The sequence below is a fragment of the Solanum lycopersicum genome, chromosome 10 (assembly GCF_036512215.1).
Source record: "Solanum lycopersicum chromosome 10, SLM_r2.1".
Taxonomy (NCBI): Eukaryota; Viridiplantae; Streptophyta; class Magnoliopsida; order Solanales; family Solanaceae; genus Solanum; species Solanum lycopersicum.
The window spans coordinates 59,858,886-59,872,551 of record NC_090809.1 but is presented as its reverse complement, the minus strand read 5'-3'; the positions used below and the strand labels follow the sequence as shown (position 1 = coordinate 59,872,551).

At 33.2% G+C, this 13,666-nt stretch overlaps 2 protein-coding genes and 1 long non-coding RNA gene across 4 annotated transcripts; 2 read left to right on the top strand and 1 right to left on the bottom strand.

Moving 5' to 3' along the window:
* The first annotated feature begins 1,414 nt into the window (after nucleotides 1-1,414).
* Nucleotides 1,415-3,839, top strand: SAP5 (stress-associated protein 5). Of its 2 annotated transcripts, none has more exons than XM_010313773.4 (2): nucleotides 1,415-1,537; nucleotides 3,070-3,839. In XM_010313773.4, the coding sequence occupies exon 2, from the start codon at nucleotides 3,093-3,095 to the stop codon at nucleotides 3,609-3,611; it is 519 nt and encodes a 172-aa protein (XP_010312075.1). In that variant the 5' UTR covers nucleotides 1,415-1,537; nucleotides 3,070-3,092; the 3' UTR covers nucleotides 3,612-3,839. The 2 variants fall into 2 exon arrangements, with proteins under 2 accessions (XP_010312075.1, NP_001307106.1); NM_001320177.1 differs by having other exon boundaries at nucleotides 1,425-1,537; nucleotides 3,076-3,839.
* Nucleotides 3,840-4,282: 443 nt separating this feature from the next.
* Nucleotides 4,283-10,382, bottom strand: LOC101258908 (transcription factor bHLH48). Its single transcript, XM_004249143.5, has 7 exons — nucleotides 8,979-10,382; nucleotides 8,684-8,815; nucleotides 8,520-8,585; nucleotides 6,800-6,868; nucleotides 5,934-6,005; nucleotides 4,918-5,128; nucleotides 4,283-4,770 (listed from the first exon to the last, which is right to left on the bottom strand). The coding sequence occupies exons 1-7, from the start codon at nucleotides 9,474-9,476 to the stop codon at nucleotides 4,733-4,735; spliced, it is 1,086 nt and encodes a 361-aa protein (XP_004249191.1). The 5' UTR covers nucleotides 9,477-10,382; the 3' UTR covers nucleotides 4,283-4,732.
* On the top strand, nucleotides 8,632-12,403 carry LOC104644362 (uncharacterized). The gene is made up of 2 exons (XR_738231.4): nucleotides 8,632-8,771; nucleotides 12,010-12,403. It is a non-coding gene; the product is annotated as an uncharacterized lncRNA (long non-coding RNA).
* The last annotated feature ends 1,263 nt before the right edge of the window (nucleotides 12,404-13,666 follow it).

Genomic DNA, 13,666 nt, shown 5'->3' with positions numbered 1-13,666 from the left:
ATGATCTATTTTGACTTGACACGAAATTTAAAAGTATAAAGAAGATTTTTATATGTTATTGTCCTTAATTAAAAATTAAATTAAATATACAAAATTATTTTTTGATCTTGTCATCTTAAACATCTCAAAAGCTGATTTTAAAATATTATCAGAAAAAATTATTCTTTTTTAAACAAATGAAAATGGCAAGGATATTATTATTTTTTAAATAAAAAAAATATTACTTTAAAAAAAATAGTACATACATAATCACATTACTCCTACAGAGTAAAAGATAAAAAAGTTATTTTGTAAATCTCATAAATTTGAAAATGAAAATATTGAAACAATACCAATAACAAATAGAACAATAGACCAAAGCAAGAAATTAAATAACATATGCTAATAAGAATGATACTAAGCAAAGCAACACGTAACATAGAAATCGTGAAACCATTATTATAAAAGAATGTTTAATGCAAATACAAAAATGATAAACTAAACAAACTTATCTGCATACTATTTTTCTAATCTTATTTTTTTGTCCGTATGTGATGATGTTCTCCATTAGTTGAAAGAATAACATGTCTCGTATTGTTTAATTACCGTTTTTAATATTATTTCTTTTGCTTATTATTTTTCTGCGCAACTCTATTATTATCAATCTCTCATACTTTTTAACTAAAATATTTGCACATTCTTATATATATCTAATTCTGCTTAACAATTATTTTTTCCAAATTTCAACGTCAAACGCGGAAGAGGTCATAACTCAACCTATTTTAATTTACTAATATTGTTTACTTAAATAAATTTATTTGATACAACTCGTTAATGGCTAGTGACATTTACTCGACGTATATTTATTCCACCATATTTTATTTTATTCATAACATAATTGAAGACCAGTCAACGAAATTATTAGCCTTAAAATAAGGAAAAGAAAAAAGAATACACAAAACATATTAAATTATGACAATAAATTTACAACCGAGATTAATTTAATTTAATACATGAGGATTTCGTAAGGAAAAAGAAATGGCAAAACGGTAAATTACAAGTTCGGTAAGGGTAGGTGAAGAAAAGAAGGCGTGCAAACTCCCAAAAGCGTTTGTTTGATTTGAAAGTAATTACCATTCCTAAATTATACTTAAATAAAAGAATTTCTTAAAAAAGAAATTTAATAATTAAATTTAACCCATAATAGATAAACGTATAATTCTCAACTTGATTTCAGCTAACAATTATAATTTTTAACTTTTGATACATATAAATAAACATTTAAATTTATATAAAATTTAATAAATTGATAATTTGATATGTTACATGATAATTTTATATTTTACATGTATTCAGTTTAAGTGCTTAGTTATATACGGAGATACGTATTCATGTATTATGTATAAATTTAAATATAAATAAACGAAACGAAAATAATTTTCTTCATTTTTTACAATTCAATCCTTCTTCCTTTCTCTTTCTTCCTCTCTTTTCAGGTCTCTCTCCAATTTTTCTCAATTTCGCCCTCTTTTCTTCGCCTTTCGATTCTTCGATTCAGGTATACCAGGAATTTTGGTTCGTTTTTGTTTGCATCGTAATATTTGATGTTAATTTTATGTTTTTTGCGATTTTTTTTTTGAATTTTTTGGTTAATCTGGGGATTCAAGGACCTCTCTTTTATGGGTTTCGAATTCGTGACTGAAGATCGGGGAAAAATTTTGATTAGATTGGTGGGGTTGAGTTATTTGATGATTTTTTTGTAGGGTTTGTTTGAATTTTCCGAAAGAAGGGAAAATTGAGCATGTATATATGTGTTAAAAAAAAAAGTTTTTTTGGGTGCTTTGTTAGATTTAGATTGTTTTGGTTCTTAATTTTGTATGGTATAGGTGTTATTTGTATAAAGTTTTGATTTTTAGGAATATTGCTTTATAACCCAAGTGGGGGATTTGCTGATTTTGTGTTTGTAGATGAGAATTTGTTGTACCTTTGTTGATGGTGAAGTCTTGGTGGTATCTGAATCATCTGAGCGAACTGTATATGTTCTGTGCTGAATTGTGGTTGATATGTTCTTATTTTGGCTCTTTTGGTACATGAATCAATCAACAATGCCTCAATCCCAATTCCGAATCTAGTTGGTGTCAGCTATGTGAATCATTAGTAGTCGTTACAGGATTTGTTGCAGTTTAACTATAGTAACGCTATGTCCAACCCGATCATCAACGCACTGCAATCCTCTCCCTTTATGCTAAACTTATATAGACAAAGTTGTTGTTTTTCTGTTCATCGTCTTATTTAAACGATGTAGAAGGAATATGGAGACAGAAACATGTGCATCTAGCTTTTGGGATGTTGCTTTGGTGGTTGTTTGAAGTGACAGTCTTTTATGCCATATACTTTACCCTCCTCAAACCTCACCTTTTTGATTTCTATGTTGTTGTGCTATCGTTTACTGAATTGTGAAGTTTCAGTTTCTTAACAGGAGCTCTAGTTTAAGAAACTTTGATTTTTTGAGTCTGTTTGTGAGGGTGATGGTTGGTGATGTTACATAAATACCATTCGCTTCGAGATGATCGTATGTTGATCCAGGTTATAGAGTATATGCTGAGAAGTATTAAACAATTTAGCAACATAAAGGAGTGCCCTGATCTTGGATAATCATTCAAACAAAAGCTGTCATGGCATCTCTAAAATCTATCTGTTCATTGAGTTCTGAAAAGAAATTGATTGAGCAAGTTCATGCTGTATGCGATGAGTAACACGCAAAAGAAAAATATTCTTTAGACTGTTGTATTTGTGTAGATAATCAAGTTTATTGGTCATGCTCCTTTCAATGGCTACCTTGATTGTTGAATTCCATGTTAAATGATTTATAATAAGTGATATGGCGTAATGACAATGACTGAAGTGCAAGTCTTTGATTACCACAAGCTTAGAGTGATGTCTTCTTGTCGGTCTTTACCACTTCCTTGTGTTTTCGTGACAACAAACAATGTTTGATCATTTCGGTGTTCATTAGTTGAGGAGGAACCTCTTGTGTTCTTTTTGTTATGATGATGGAAAAATTGTGTAATGAAATTATGGTGTGGCAAGTGACAGGTTAACTGCTGCACAAAATGGAGTCTTCCAAAGAAACAGGCTGCCAAGCTCCCGAAGGTCCCATCCTTTGCATCAACAACTGCGGGTTCTTTGGTAGTGCAGCCACTATGAATATGTGTTCCAAGTGTCACAAGGACATGATACTGAAGCAGGAACAAGCTAAATTTGCAGCAACATCAATTGAAAACATAGTAAATGGAAACTCAAGCAGCAATGGCAAAGAGCCTATTGCGACTGGTGCAATCAATGTTCAACCGGGATCAGCAGACTTGAAGGTTATCTCTACAGAAGCATCTTCTGATTTATCTTCAGGTCCAAGTTCAGAGGTGAAGCCAAAAGAGGGCCCAACTAGGTGCACTACTTGCCGCAAGCGTGTTGGCTTGACAGGATTCAATTGCAAGTGTGGGAATCTTTTCTGTGCGGCTCACCGTTATTCTGACAAGCACGAGTGCCCATTTGACTATAAGAATGCTGGACGGGATGCTATTGCTAAAGCAAATCCTGTTGTTGTAGCAGAAAAGCTAAACAAGATCTAGGAAGCATCTATTCAATGTTTTATATGAACTGAAGTATGATGTTCTTGCTTTAAAATCTGTTGGGTCTTCCTATAAGTTGGCCTTTTCGTCGTATAAGGTGTCCCTTAGATTTCGATGGTATAAGTGATGAAACTGGGGCACATTCATTCTATCTCCAGTTTGTAAGTTGTTATTTATGCTGGCTTGGTGGATATCATCTTTGGACTTGTCGTCCTTGTTCTTTCTCAATCTTTCTTTCAACCATCCATTGATAACGTTTAAAAAAAAAAAAGGAAAAACAAAATGTCATGTTTAGTGGTTTCATGTTCATTCATCGTTTGTCAACTTGCTTGTGTTATCTGGTACCATATGTTATATTATCAATTCATTCACTCAGAGGCTATGTTGTTATAGATGTTATGAGTTGGAGGCATTAGTTACAGCTAGGGGTACTGCTTGGATTTTTCGAAAATGATACACGGGTTTGACGTAAGATGAGCATTTTTAGAGGATCAGACACGGGTGTGTTTTGGTTTTGTTGCAAGAGCGTAGCAAGTGATAGATTTGCAGCACCACTGTAGTGCCACAACTCATCACAAGTTCAAATATTGCGATAAACAAAAACTTGATATTTAAGTAGAGAAGGATCAATTCGAAACTCTCTCTCTCCCTGATAGTAAAGCCTTCTCAACTTTCCAATATTCTTCTATTTATTGCTTCTCAAGTTCTCTCACAATTACAGCACAAGGAATTTCAGCAGAAGAGGCAAATAGCACGAAACCTTGCCTGCTTAACAATGTGATAGTCACCACTAGTTTGTTCTTGTTCTTGTTTTACAACTACGAATCAATCAATCAATCATCTGGCGTACCAAGTATCAGATTGAGTGAATGACCCTATGTTCGTATAGACAGATCTTTCTGCGTACATATATGTTATATATAAATAGAAATAAGGGATACGCGTAATTTTCTCCCTCTCTAGCGGAGATCAAACTGGAGTTCCTCCTTGCTGTTTGATTAGAAGAAGGTGAAACCCAAAATCTCAATTCTTGATAACTCTCTTCTCTCGCACCAGCTGCTACCAACTAATATGTCCGATATATATACAGCTAATCACTAGTAAAAGAATTGCTTCTTCTTTCATAGCTCCATTTTCAGCTGATTTGGATGTAAAGATGCTGCAAAGAATTTCATATAACGATTAGCTTTGAAGCTCATTTTGACTCGTGCTGCATTCCATATCAGTTTTCTTTACAAAACTCATTCTGTTCAAGTTTTAAGTTTAGAGAAATTATCAAAACGGAGGCCATTAAGTTGGGATTTACCTGAATTTGCTGAGGAATCATATGTCAACAGCGAGTTCTCTGGTGTAACAAAGCTAGAATTGTCTTCTAACCTTCCCCAGGCAGGCTGATGGAACCCTTCAATAAGCCATAGATGTTGATATTGGTTTCTGTTTCCGCTGCTTTGTCCCTCAGCCCAGATAGGCGGCACAACCATGTCTTGTAAGTTACTCTCCACATGGGAACCACTCCGCTAATTTTCAAAAAGAAAGTTGAAATTCTCAAGGAAATGATCAGAAGTTTTGAACGTCAGGAAGATTATTTCATACATGTTTAGACATTATAAGCAATTAATTACTCACTCTAAAGCTAGTCATGTAATAACTAGAAACAAAGACTGAAAAGTGTCGCCTTGAGATCTTTGAACTATCACAATCCAACACACAAGCTGGCATTATTTGTAATTTAATTGCAGTGGAACATGATAATGTACAAAAGTTGTCGTTTCCAGTGTTCTAGATGTCATGACGTGAGAAGTTGAAACTTGCAGAACTGTTGAGAGGAAGTATAATATGGCCAATTCTCCTGAGGTTGTATTAAATAAAGGACCCACTCAGAGAGGTAACTTTAGAGGGTAACAACATTGTGGTATGGTCACAACTCACTAGGCAACTTTCAGGTGACCACATATCAGAAAGGACAGTTGAAAGTGTAAATCTGCATAGTAATGCAGACAATTATGGTGGTCCACCATTGACCCTACTCTGGCATTTTTGTTAGTCAAGAGGCGCATATTTCAAAATATTATGCGGGGATCAAGAAAAATTACAGCGAGTAATTATACAACACTGTTATTGTGAAATCTCATCTTTTAGGTGGTCTTATAAGCTGACATTGAAGATAAACAGATGGGCTGTCATCCCAGAGGATACAAGCTAACGAAATAATCATAAAACACAGCATTTATTTGAGGAAATAGGATGAAGAGAAGTCATAAAACACAGCATCATTTGAGTAAGCTCACAATAATAATGAAGTTGACAAGCAATGGAACTTACTTCTGCTGCAAAAAGACTTTCGAGGTTGAAATCAACTCTCGGGTTAACCGCAGCAAGTCTCATTGATAAGAACTACAACCAAAACAGATCTCAATCAGGAAAACGATCAAGCAAACCAAATAAAGCATCTATATTACCAAGTGAGAGAGGAAAAGTTACTTTCTAGAAGGTCATGAAGGTTCATATGTGGGATTCCCACTGGTCTGTATCTTTTGCCTACGTTCTCAAAATAATGTCAAAAGATGCAGGAGGTGCAAATGTATTCGTCTGTGTAAGGACTGAACATGCTAAGCCACTACATGCAGGCTCCCACACCCCAATATCATTTTTGATTATTAAGCAAGATCGCTGAAATTTTTATTGACTTCCTATATATGTTTAAGTGCACACTGACATATTCAGACTATGATTGTGTTTCCTCAATCAGGCCGAGTCGCTCCTCAGATATGAGTTCACTATGATTGTGTTTCCTCAATCAGGCAGAGTCGCTACTCAGATATGAGTTCATCGGTTCTCCTTTTCCTTATGACTGTATGCTAATAAGAGAGTTGATGAAAAATCAAAGAACTGCTGTATATTAACCATGCACCTACCTCAGGTAGTCGATAATAAAAGTTTTCTTCTCTCTTGTTTATAGCTTAAGCAAACTACTGCAAGAATTGAGGAGTGTCGGGTCAAGGCACTTAACCTGCATAGGGGGCTCTCAGTTTTGGAAGAAGTGACTATTTAGAGATGAGAGATATTGTTGTAGTGGAGTGAAATCTGGATACATCAGATTTTCATTTACACCTAAAATATCATAATCAAAATAGTCTTCTGTAGATTTAGCACTAATAAATCAGATGCAAGGATTTCCGAGATCTGACCTCCACTTGGCGCTGTAGGGACTGTACATGGTTGATGATCTCATCCAACACCATTGCAGTACCTGAAATCTGCAAATATAGTCCAAACCTTAGAACGTGCTTAAAATTTTTGGTTATGTTCAATGTTGAGAATTCACTAATTGTAAGATCTTCAGAGTTACCCACTAATTAATCACCATATATTTCTGCTTAGCCTCATAATAGCCAGTGTATGTTAAACCACAGCACAACAAATTAAAACAGAATCGAAACACACATCCTTCTAAATCTTCTGTGGACTGTGTATAGATAAATTAGAAGTAATCCTGATAAGCAATCATGTCATAGATGTATGGATTATGAACCACCAGGTAAGTGCCCTCGTCAGCCAAGAAAGGAAGTTCACAGCAAAATAACTCCAGGGGAATAAGTGAGCAAAATAGTGTCTCTCTTTTTTTTTCCTTTCTATTAATCTTTCTCCTTAAACCAAAATCCTTTTTCATAAATCACCACCTAAAATGCTCCAAACCACTGGTTCCTTATTCAAATAATGGTTCCCCAACATAACAAACACAATTAAAAAATTTAAGATGGAACTAACCATTTCAAAAGAACCTATTGTTCAAGGGATCAAACTCTTACATATATCATTTAAGAGTTATCAAATTGGTCAAGTCACAAGTGGCTGGGTTAGTAGCCTCTTTATATATACTCCAATAATCCTAAGTCGAGCAACCGTTTGGGCTTGAGCCTTTGAGGTAAGCAAAAATTTCATTTTCTCAACATAGATATGCATTTTCTTTTCGCCATGGTTCCTTTTTGTTGATAATTTTTCTTTTTGCTATGATCAAGTGTGTGTGGACTATGGCCTTTCTCATTCTACTTCTAAATTGAACTAGCATTCGCCTTTGGGTTTAGATTAGGTTAGATATCTGTTTTCTCAACATGAATCCAAAAAATAAGCTGACAGTTGAAACAGACATAAAACCAACCCCTAGAAAAAAATTAATTATCGTGGCGTATATCGCCTCAACTAATTTTACGAGTTATGTGCTTACTTCCACCAACGCAAGTATCGATATATATATGAAGGAATTACCTAGTGTATTAGCCTTTCCCCGAGGTTTGAACTTGAAATCACATTGTTCTTGACTCATTTTATAGACCACTACGTCACACCCTAGGACGCAATTCTGTTCTAATAAAACATCCGCTCCCCAAAATTATTCTAAGAAAAGTAGAACTTAGAAAGTAACAATTTTCCTTTATAAAAAGGAGTTACAACACCTTTGTGGAAATGACACAAAAAGTACTCCATCCATTTCCATTTGTTTATCTTAATTTTCTTTTAAATTCATTTAAAAAAAGGAAGTCTTTTTTTCACGAATCTTGATTTCTAACTATACACGTGACATGTTTAAACACCACAAAATTTCAAAAGTAAACTTTACTTTCTTAAAACTTCTTATCACCTCAAAAGTTATTACCCATCAAATGCAAGGCAATAAAGCTGAAACAACAGTAAAATTGTTCGCCACTTTTCTTGGTGCTAAACCCACCACCTTTTTTCATTAAGAAAAAGGTGAAAATGACTGATTTTGCACCAATAAAGCTAATCAATGATGCAATGAAAGCAATCACAATACAGATATTTTTCCCCATTAAGTACTAATTAACAATCAGTACAACATATTAAACAATTATTAATGATTAATTAATACTGATAAAAGTGACAGCTTACCTTGTTACATCCTGGGACCAGTTCTTGTAGTAGCTTCATCCTAGCATTAATCTTCTCTCTCCTTGCCTACAGACATATATATATAATCAAGATAATTAAAAGCTTAATTATATGTAATTACTAATTACCATGTTTAGCAAAACATTAGAAGCTCTTAATCTTACTCTTTCTGCTAAACTATGGCTATCAGTGGCTTGGCCTCGACGCGCTCGGACGTGAACATATGGTAGCTTCTCGCCGCCGTCTTCTGAGGTATCGTTAGCTGATTTTTTCCCCTTTTTAGAAGTTTCTTTTACCTGAATTTCACATAAATTGTACTGAAATTAGTATCATTCATCGGAAAATTATACTATTTATACATAGTTAACACTATTCTTTAGGCCTTCGGCTAGTTCATGTGTTTACTTTACTACCAGAGAAAATGAAAATTCTGGCTTCGTCATGGGGTGTTGAAATTACCTTTTTCTCGCGTTCCTTTCTCTTTGTTGATTTCTGATGGACTAGTGGATTGGAAGTCGCCGGAGATGAGTTGTGGTTACATTCGGAATCTAGGGGTTCTTGCTTGACGAACAGTGATTTCGACCCGGAATTCGAAAGGGTTGAATTGGACTCCGGGGAGTTACCGGCGGCGGCGAAGACGGAGAACTTAGAAGCTCTATCGATCAAAGCGATATCTGAAGGAAAAATCGGAGGAGGAGGAGGATAACGATAGTGAGGTTCACTGATAGCAAGCTTATCTGATGCTATTTTGTCAGTTTCCGGTGACTGAACCAAAAGCTCCACCGCTTGATTCGGCGGAAGCCCAAGTAAAGCAGTGAAAGAACTTCCACCTTCCGACGTAACAGACAAAATTTCCTCACCAAATTGATGAAACCCATCTTTAATTTCTCCCATTCTAGCTCCGCAATTCTCGGATCTAGCTTCTCCTGCTTCAATACACTCTATCAGATTATCCATTTCACAGAAAAAACAAACCAAACCCAACTTTGATACAACACAGCTAACCCAATTCCAGAATGAGACTCAACAAGACAACCCCAAGCTCAATTTCTACAGTTTCTCGAATTTCGTTAATGCTGCAAACTCCAACTGAAACTTTTAAACAAACCCCACAATTTAAACAGAGATTACTCCACAGTAACCCCACCAATGAGGTTCAAAACACTAACAAAAAAAAGAGAAAAAATGGAAGTATTTGAAGTGAAAAATGAAGCTTTCTATATACTTCCTTCTCTTTTCTTCTTCTTTTTTGGAATTTTCCAGAGTTAATTGTTTCTTATATGGAGTTTTTATCAAGAGCTTCAATGGCGGTCTTCTCTGCAACTGTGTGTACTACTGTAGTCTTCCTTATCTTTGACTCTATAAAAAGGATTTGCCCTTTTCTCTGAGTAGCCGCTGCCTTAAAGCAATATTTGCTTTGGTTTTTGTGCACTTACCAAATTTTAAGGTACCAAATATAGCACAAAGTAAATACATAAAATATTTATAAACCTTAACTCTAGGTGATATTTGGAGTACATATCTCAGCGTAATTTTATCGGTGAGGTTTGAAAAGAATATAATATACGTAATTTTACTTATGAATATTGTAAAAAATATAACATATGTAAGAAAATTTATTATCTCGTGAAGATAGAAATTGTTATTGAGAGACCCATAACATCTCGTTGCGATTGAAAGGCTGTTCTAAAAGAATTCTCAATTCAACTACAATAAATTTAGATACAAGCAAGAAGAAAATATAACAAATAATATAAGATTTACTAAAAACAATAGTAAATTAATAAGGTAATTGAAACAGAGTAAACATAATAGATGAAAGTTTAAACTTCCATATGTCATTGGATCATATATGAAGTATAAATATCTAGTATATTTTGAACTTTAATATGTCATATTGAAGTTTTTCACTTATCGAATTTTCATCATTAAAGTTATTTTGCGCTTTAATTATGAATTTTTTAATCAAAATGTTTTTTTTTAATCTTAGAAAGTGATGGCAATTACTTTAAAATCACGAAAAACAATTCAAAATTTGATCATTTGAACTAATATTTTACAATTCATTACGTAAATAATAAGATTTCGAGTAAATAAATTATTCAAAATTCTACCACCATAAGACTCCGTGTGCAAAACATTGGATAAGGTTGATTTCATCTTAATTAGAGGTCTCAACACGGATTATTTTTTTTACTATAGTAGAGGCGCAAATCATATTAGTAACTTTCAATATAAATATCGAATATGAAACGAAATTGAAAAAAAAAAGTAGTGAATCGGGTGGGCTTTATTGTGGGCTCATCGGATTCTTACCCAACCTGACAATGTTTCAAGAACAGTCCATGACCCGTCTTTTTCTTTACATTTATGTGATTTTTTCCCCTTTCTTACTCCTATTTATTGTGTTCTCTTTGTTGAAATTTTGTTATTTATGTTCTATGTGTTTAATTATATAATTAGATGAACTTGTTAAATTTCGAAACATATATTTCATTATTACATAAATTGAATAGGAAAAATATTCATATTAGATCGAAGTGTAATGAATATAAAATATTAACAAAAATTTTAAAATGATATATAAATTTTAAATTTTGCTCGCCTGAAAAAGAAAAATTGCTGCAACACCAGCGATTTGCTAAATTTAATTATTTTTATTAATAAAAAGTTTTTAAAATGAAATCGCTGTCATGACAACGATTTACAGTATAAATTTTTTTAAAATAATTTTTTAATAAATCGCTGCCTAGCAGTATTTTATCTTAATTTTTTTTTATTATTTATTAGAATTTTTTTAAAAATAAAAAATAAAAAGCAAATCGCTGGCTAGCAGCGTTCGTGTACCAAATTTTTTTAAATTATTTTTTTAACTTAAATTACTGCAAAGCAGCAACTTAAGTCAAATTCTTTTAAAAAAATAATCGCTGCACTGCAGCGATTTAGCTTCTTTTTTTAAAAAAAATTCAATTAAATCGTTGTCAGCAGTGATATTCATAATTTTTTTAATTTTTATTTAAAAATTGCTAAAAAATAATCCTTCGTATTTTTGTGTAGTAAAATCGCTACTCTATCAATGATTTTACTGTATTGATTAAATTTAAAATTTATATACCATTTTAAAATTTTTGTTAACATTTTATACTTATTAGGCTTCGAACTCATTCTTACTATCTTTGAGATTATTAAGTGCTTTTGCGTTGTTCATTATTTGAAAGAAGATAGCTAATCTCATATAAGGAACATAAAGATCAATTTTTATAATTTATTATATATACACTTTTTTTAATACTTATGCAGTAAAATAAATACATATTAAATGAAAAGTAGCTAGGAAGAAGTGGAACAAGGGAAAGTTGTTTGAAATTAACATATTAAAAGATCAATCAACAACTGATTAACGAGATCCTATAATTTACATCAAATATTGCATGTTGCTATGTTCTTTATAATTTTAACTGTGTATAAATAATAATATTTTTCGTTGAAGATGATTGAGATGAACCCCTAACTCTATGTTGGCTCTGTCCTGCACATACTGGAGTTCGATAATCAACCGACTTGCACAAGATTGTGCGAGGAGGATAGGAGAGAGACGCAGGGAGGCGGACCCAAGCACCCCAACGGTGCGGCTCTCTAGTGTTTACATATGTTCACGAGTCATTCTGTTTTGTAGGTTTTGACAATAATCCTTCCACAAGTTCATCTATGAATCTTGTTTCGATTTCTTCTTCCTCTAAAGGTCACTTGTTCATGAATTGCCATAAATAGACTTAACTCTTGCTGCAAAATAGTTATGTAAGTTATTATGGCACCTTTTAATAGCATATGAATTAACTAGCAATTGGACCAAAAATGAAATAAAGGAATAAAGTTTTTGGGCATTTGGGGATCTTCTACACGCAATCGCAAATTGAAGGGTGAGATTTTGTCAGAACAAAAGTTAAAGGGTTGTCCAGGCAATTTTGGAAATAAAACTTTCAATTCTTAAAAACTGATTAATTAGCGCTAATGATGGGCTAACTTATAATTAATTTGGATTAGATACAAGATAACAGGCTAATTGAAGCTTGAGATAATCAGATATTGACGATAAGGTAGCTCAATGAGTAATGAAATATGTTAAATATATCTTAATATCTTACTTTGTTCTTAATTAGAATTATGAATAACAAAGTTAGTCGAAGAAAATATAACACGTCTAATAAGTTTGAAATCGTGGATTGTACATATTTCATAGCTGGTCAATACGCGCACAACTCAAGTCATCCAAACTAAAAATTGAAATGGTTTTATTATTACTTTATATAAATTAAACTATCTTACGACGTTTTAAATCAAGCTCGTGTCCTTGTTTAGCATGGTCAAACTTTCTTCTGCCTTTGCACTTGAAAGCCAATTTCTATCTGGCATGAGGAAACCTTTGCACCCATCTGTTGGCCTACGCCCCATAAAAACTATCTATCTAAGACTGTCCCTCACTTCTTTGGCCCGTAGGTCCTGACAGAAAGTTACAATTCTAGCCCTTCCAAAGTGGTATCTCACTGATGACTTAGGCTCCTCCGGAAGGAGGCCTTTGTCGAGTTCCACCTAAGCTGCGGGGGAAATCCACAAAGACAAAAAAGCTTCCTTAGTTTGATTAAAATAGATCATTTTAACTCGTTTAAATTCAGATTAACATACAAACGATCCACGAACACTTGTATTTATAAAATTAGTGAAATGTCATCCAAAGATGCATTCCCCTATTTATACGACTTAGTACCAATTAGGCAGGGTACAAAGTGTTCCATTCTTCTCATTAGAGTTATATTATATTCATAAAAACTGTGTAGAATAGAGACATTTAATAGCAATTCATGCACTTGTTGAAATTTTCATGAATTATTATCCTAGTGGTCCAAGAATCAATTCTTAGATTTTCTATTTCCACACAAAATTGTGTGTTATTACTCCTTGCGTTCCTAATTATCTGTTAGTTTTTTTTTTCATTTCTCAAGATTTAAATTACGAAAATTTTGATCAAATTTTAAAATACATTAAATTTGAAAAAAGCGCAAAAAAGTCTCACATTAACAATGTAGCGCTCTTTAACAAAGACGATTTCATCCCGAGACATTTGTTTAAAGATATATACTTAATACTCT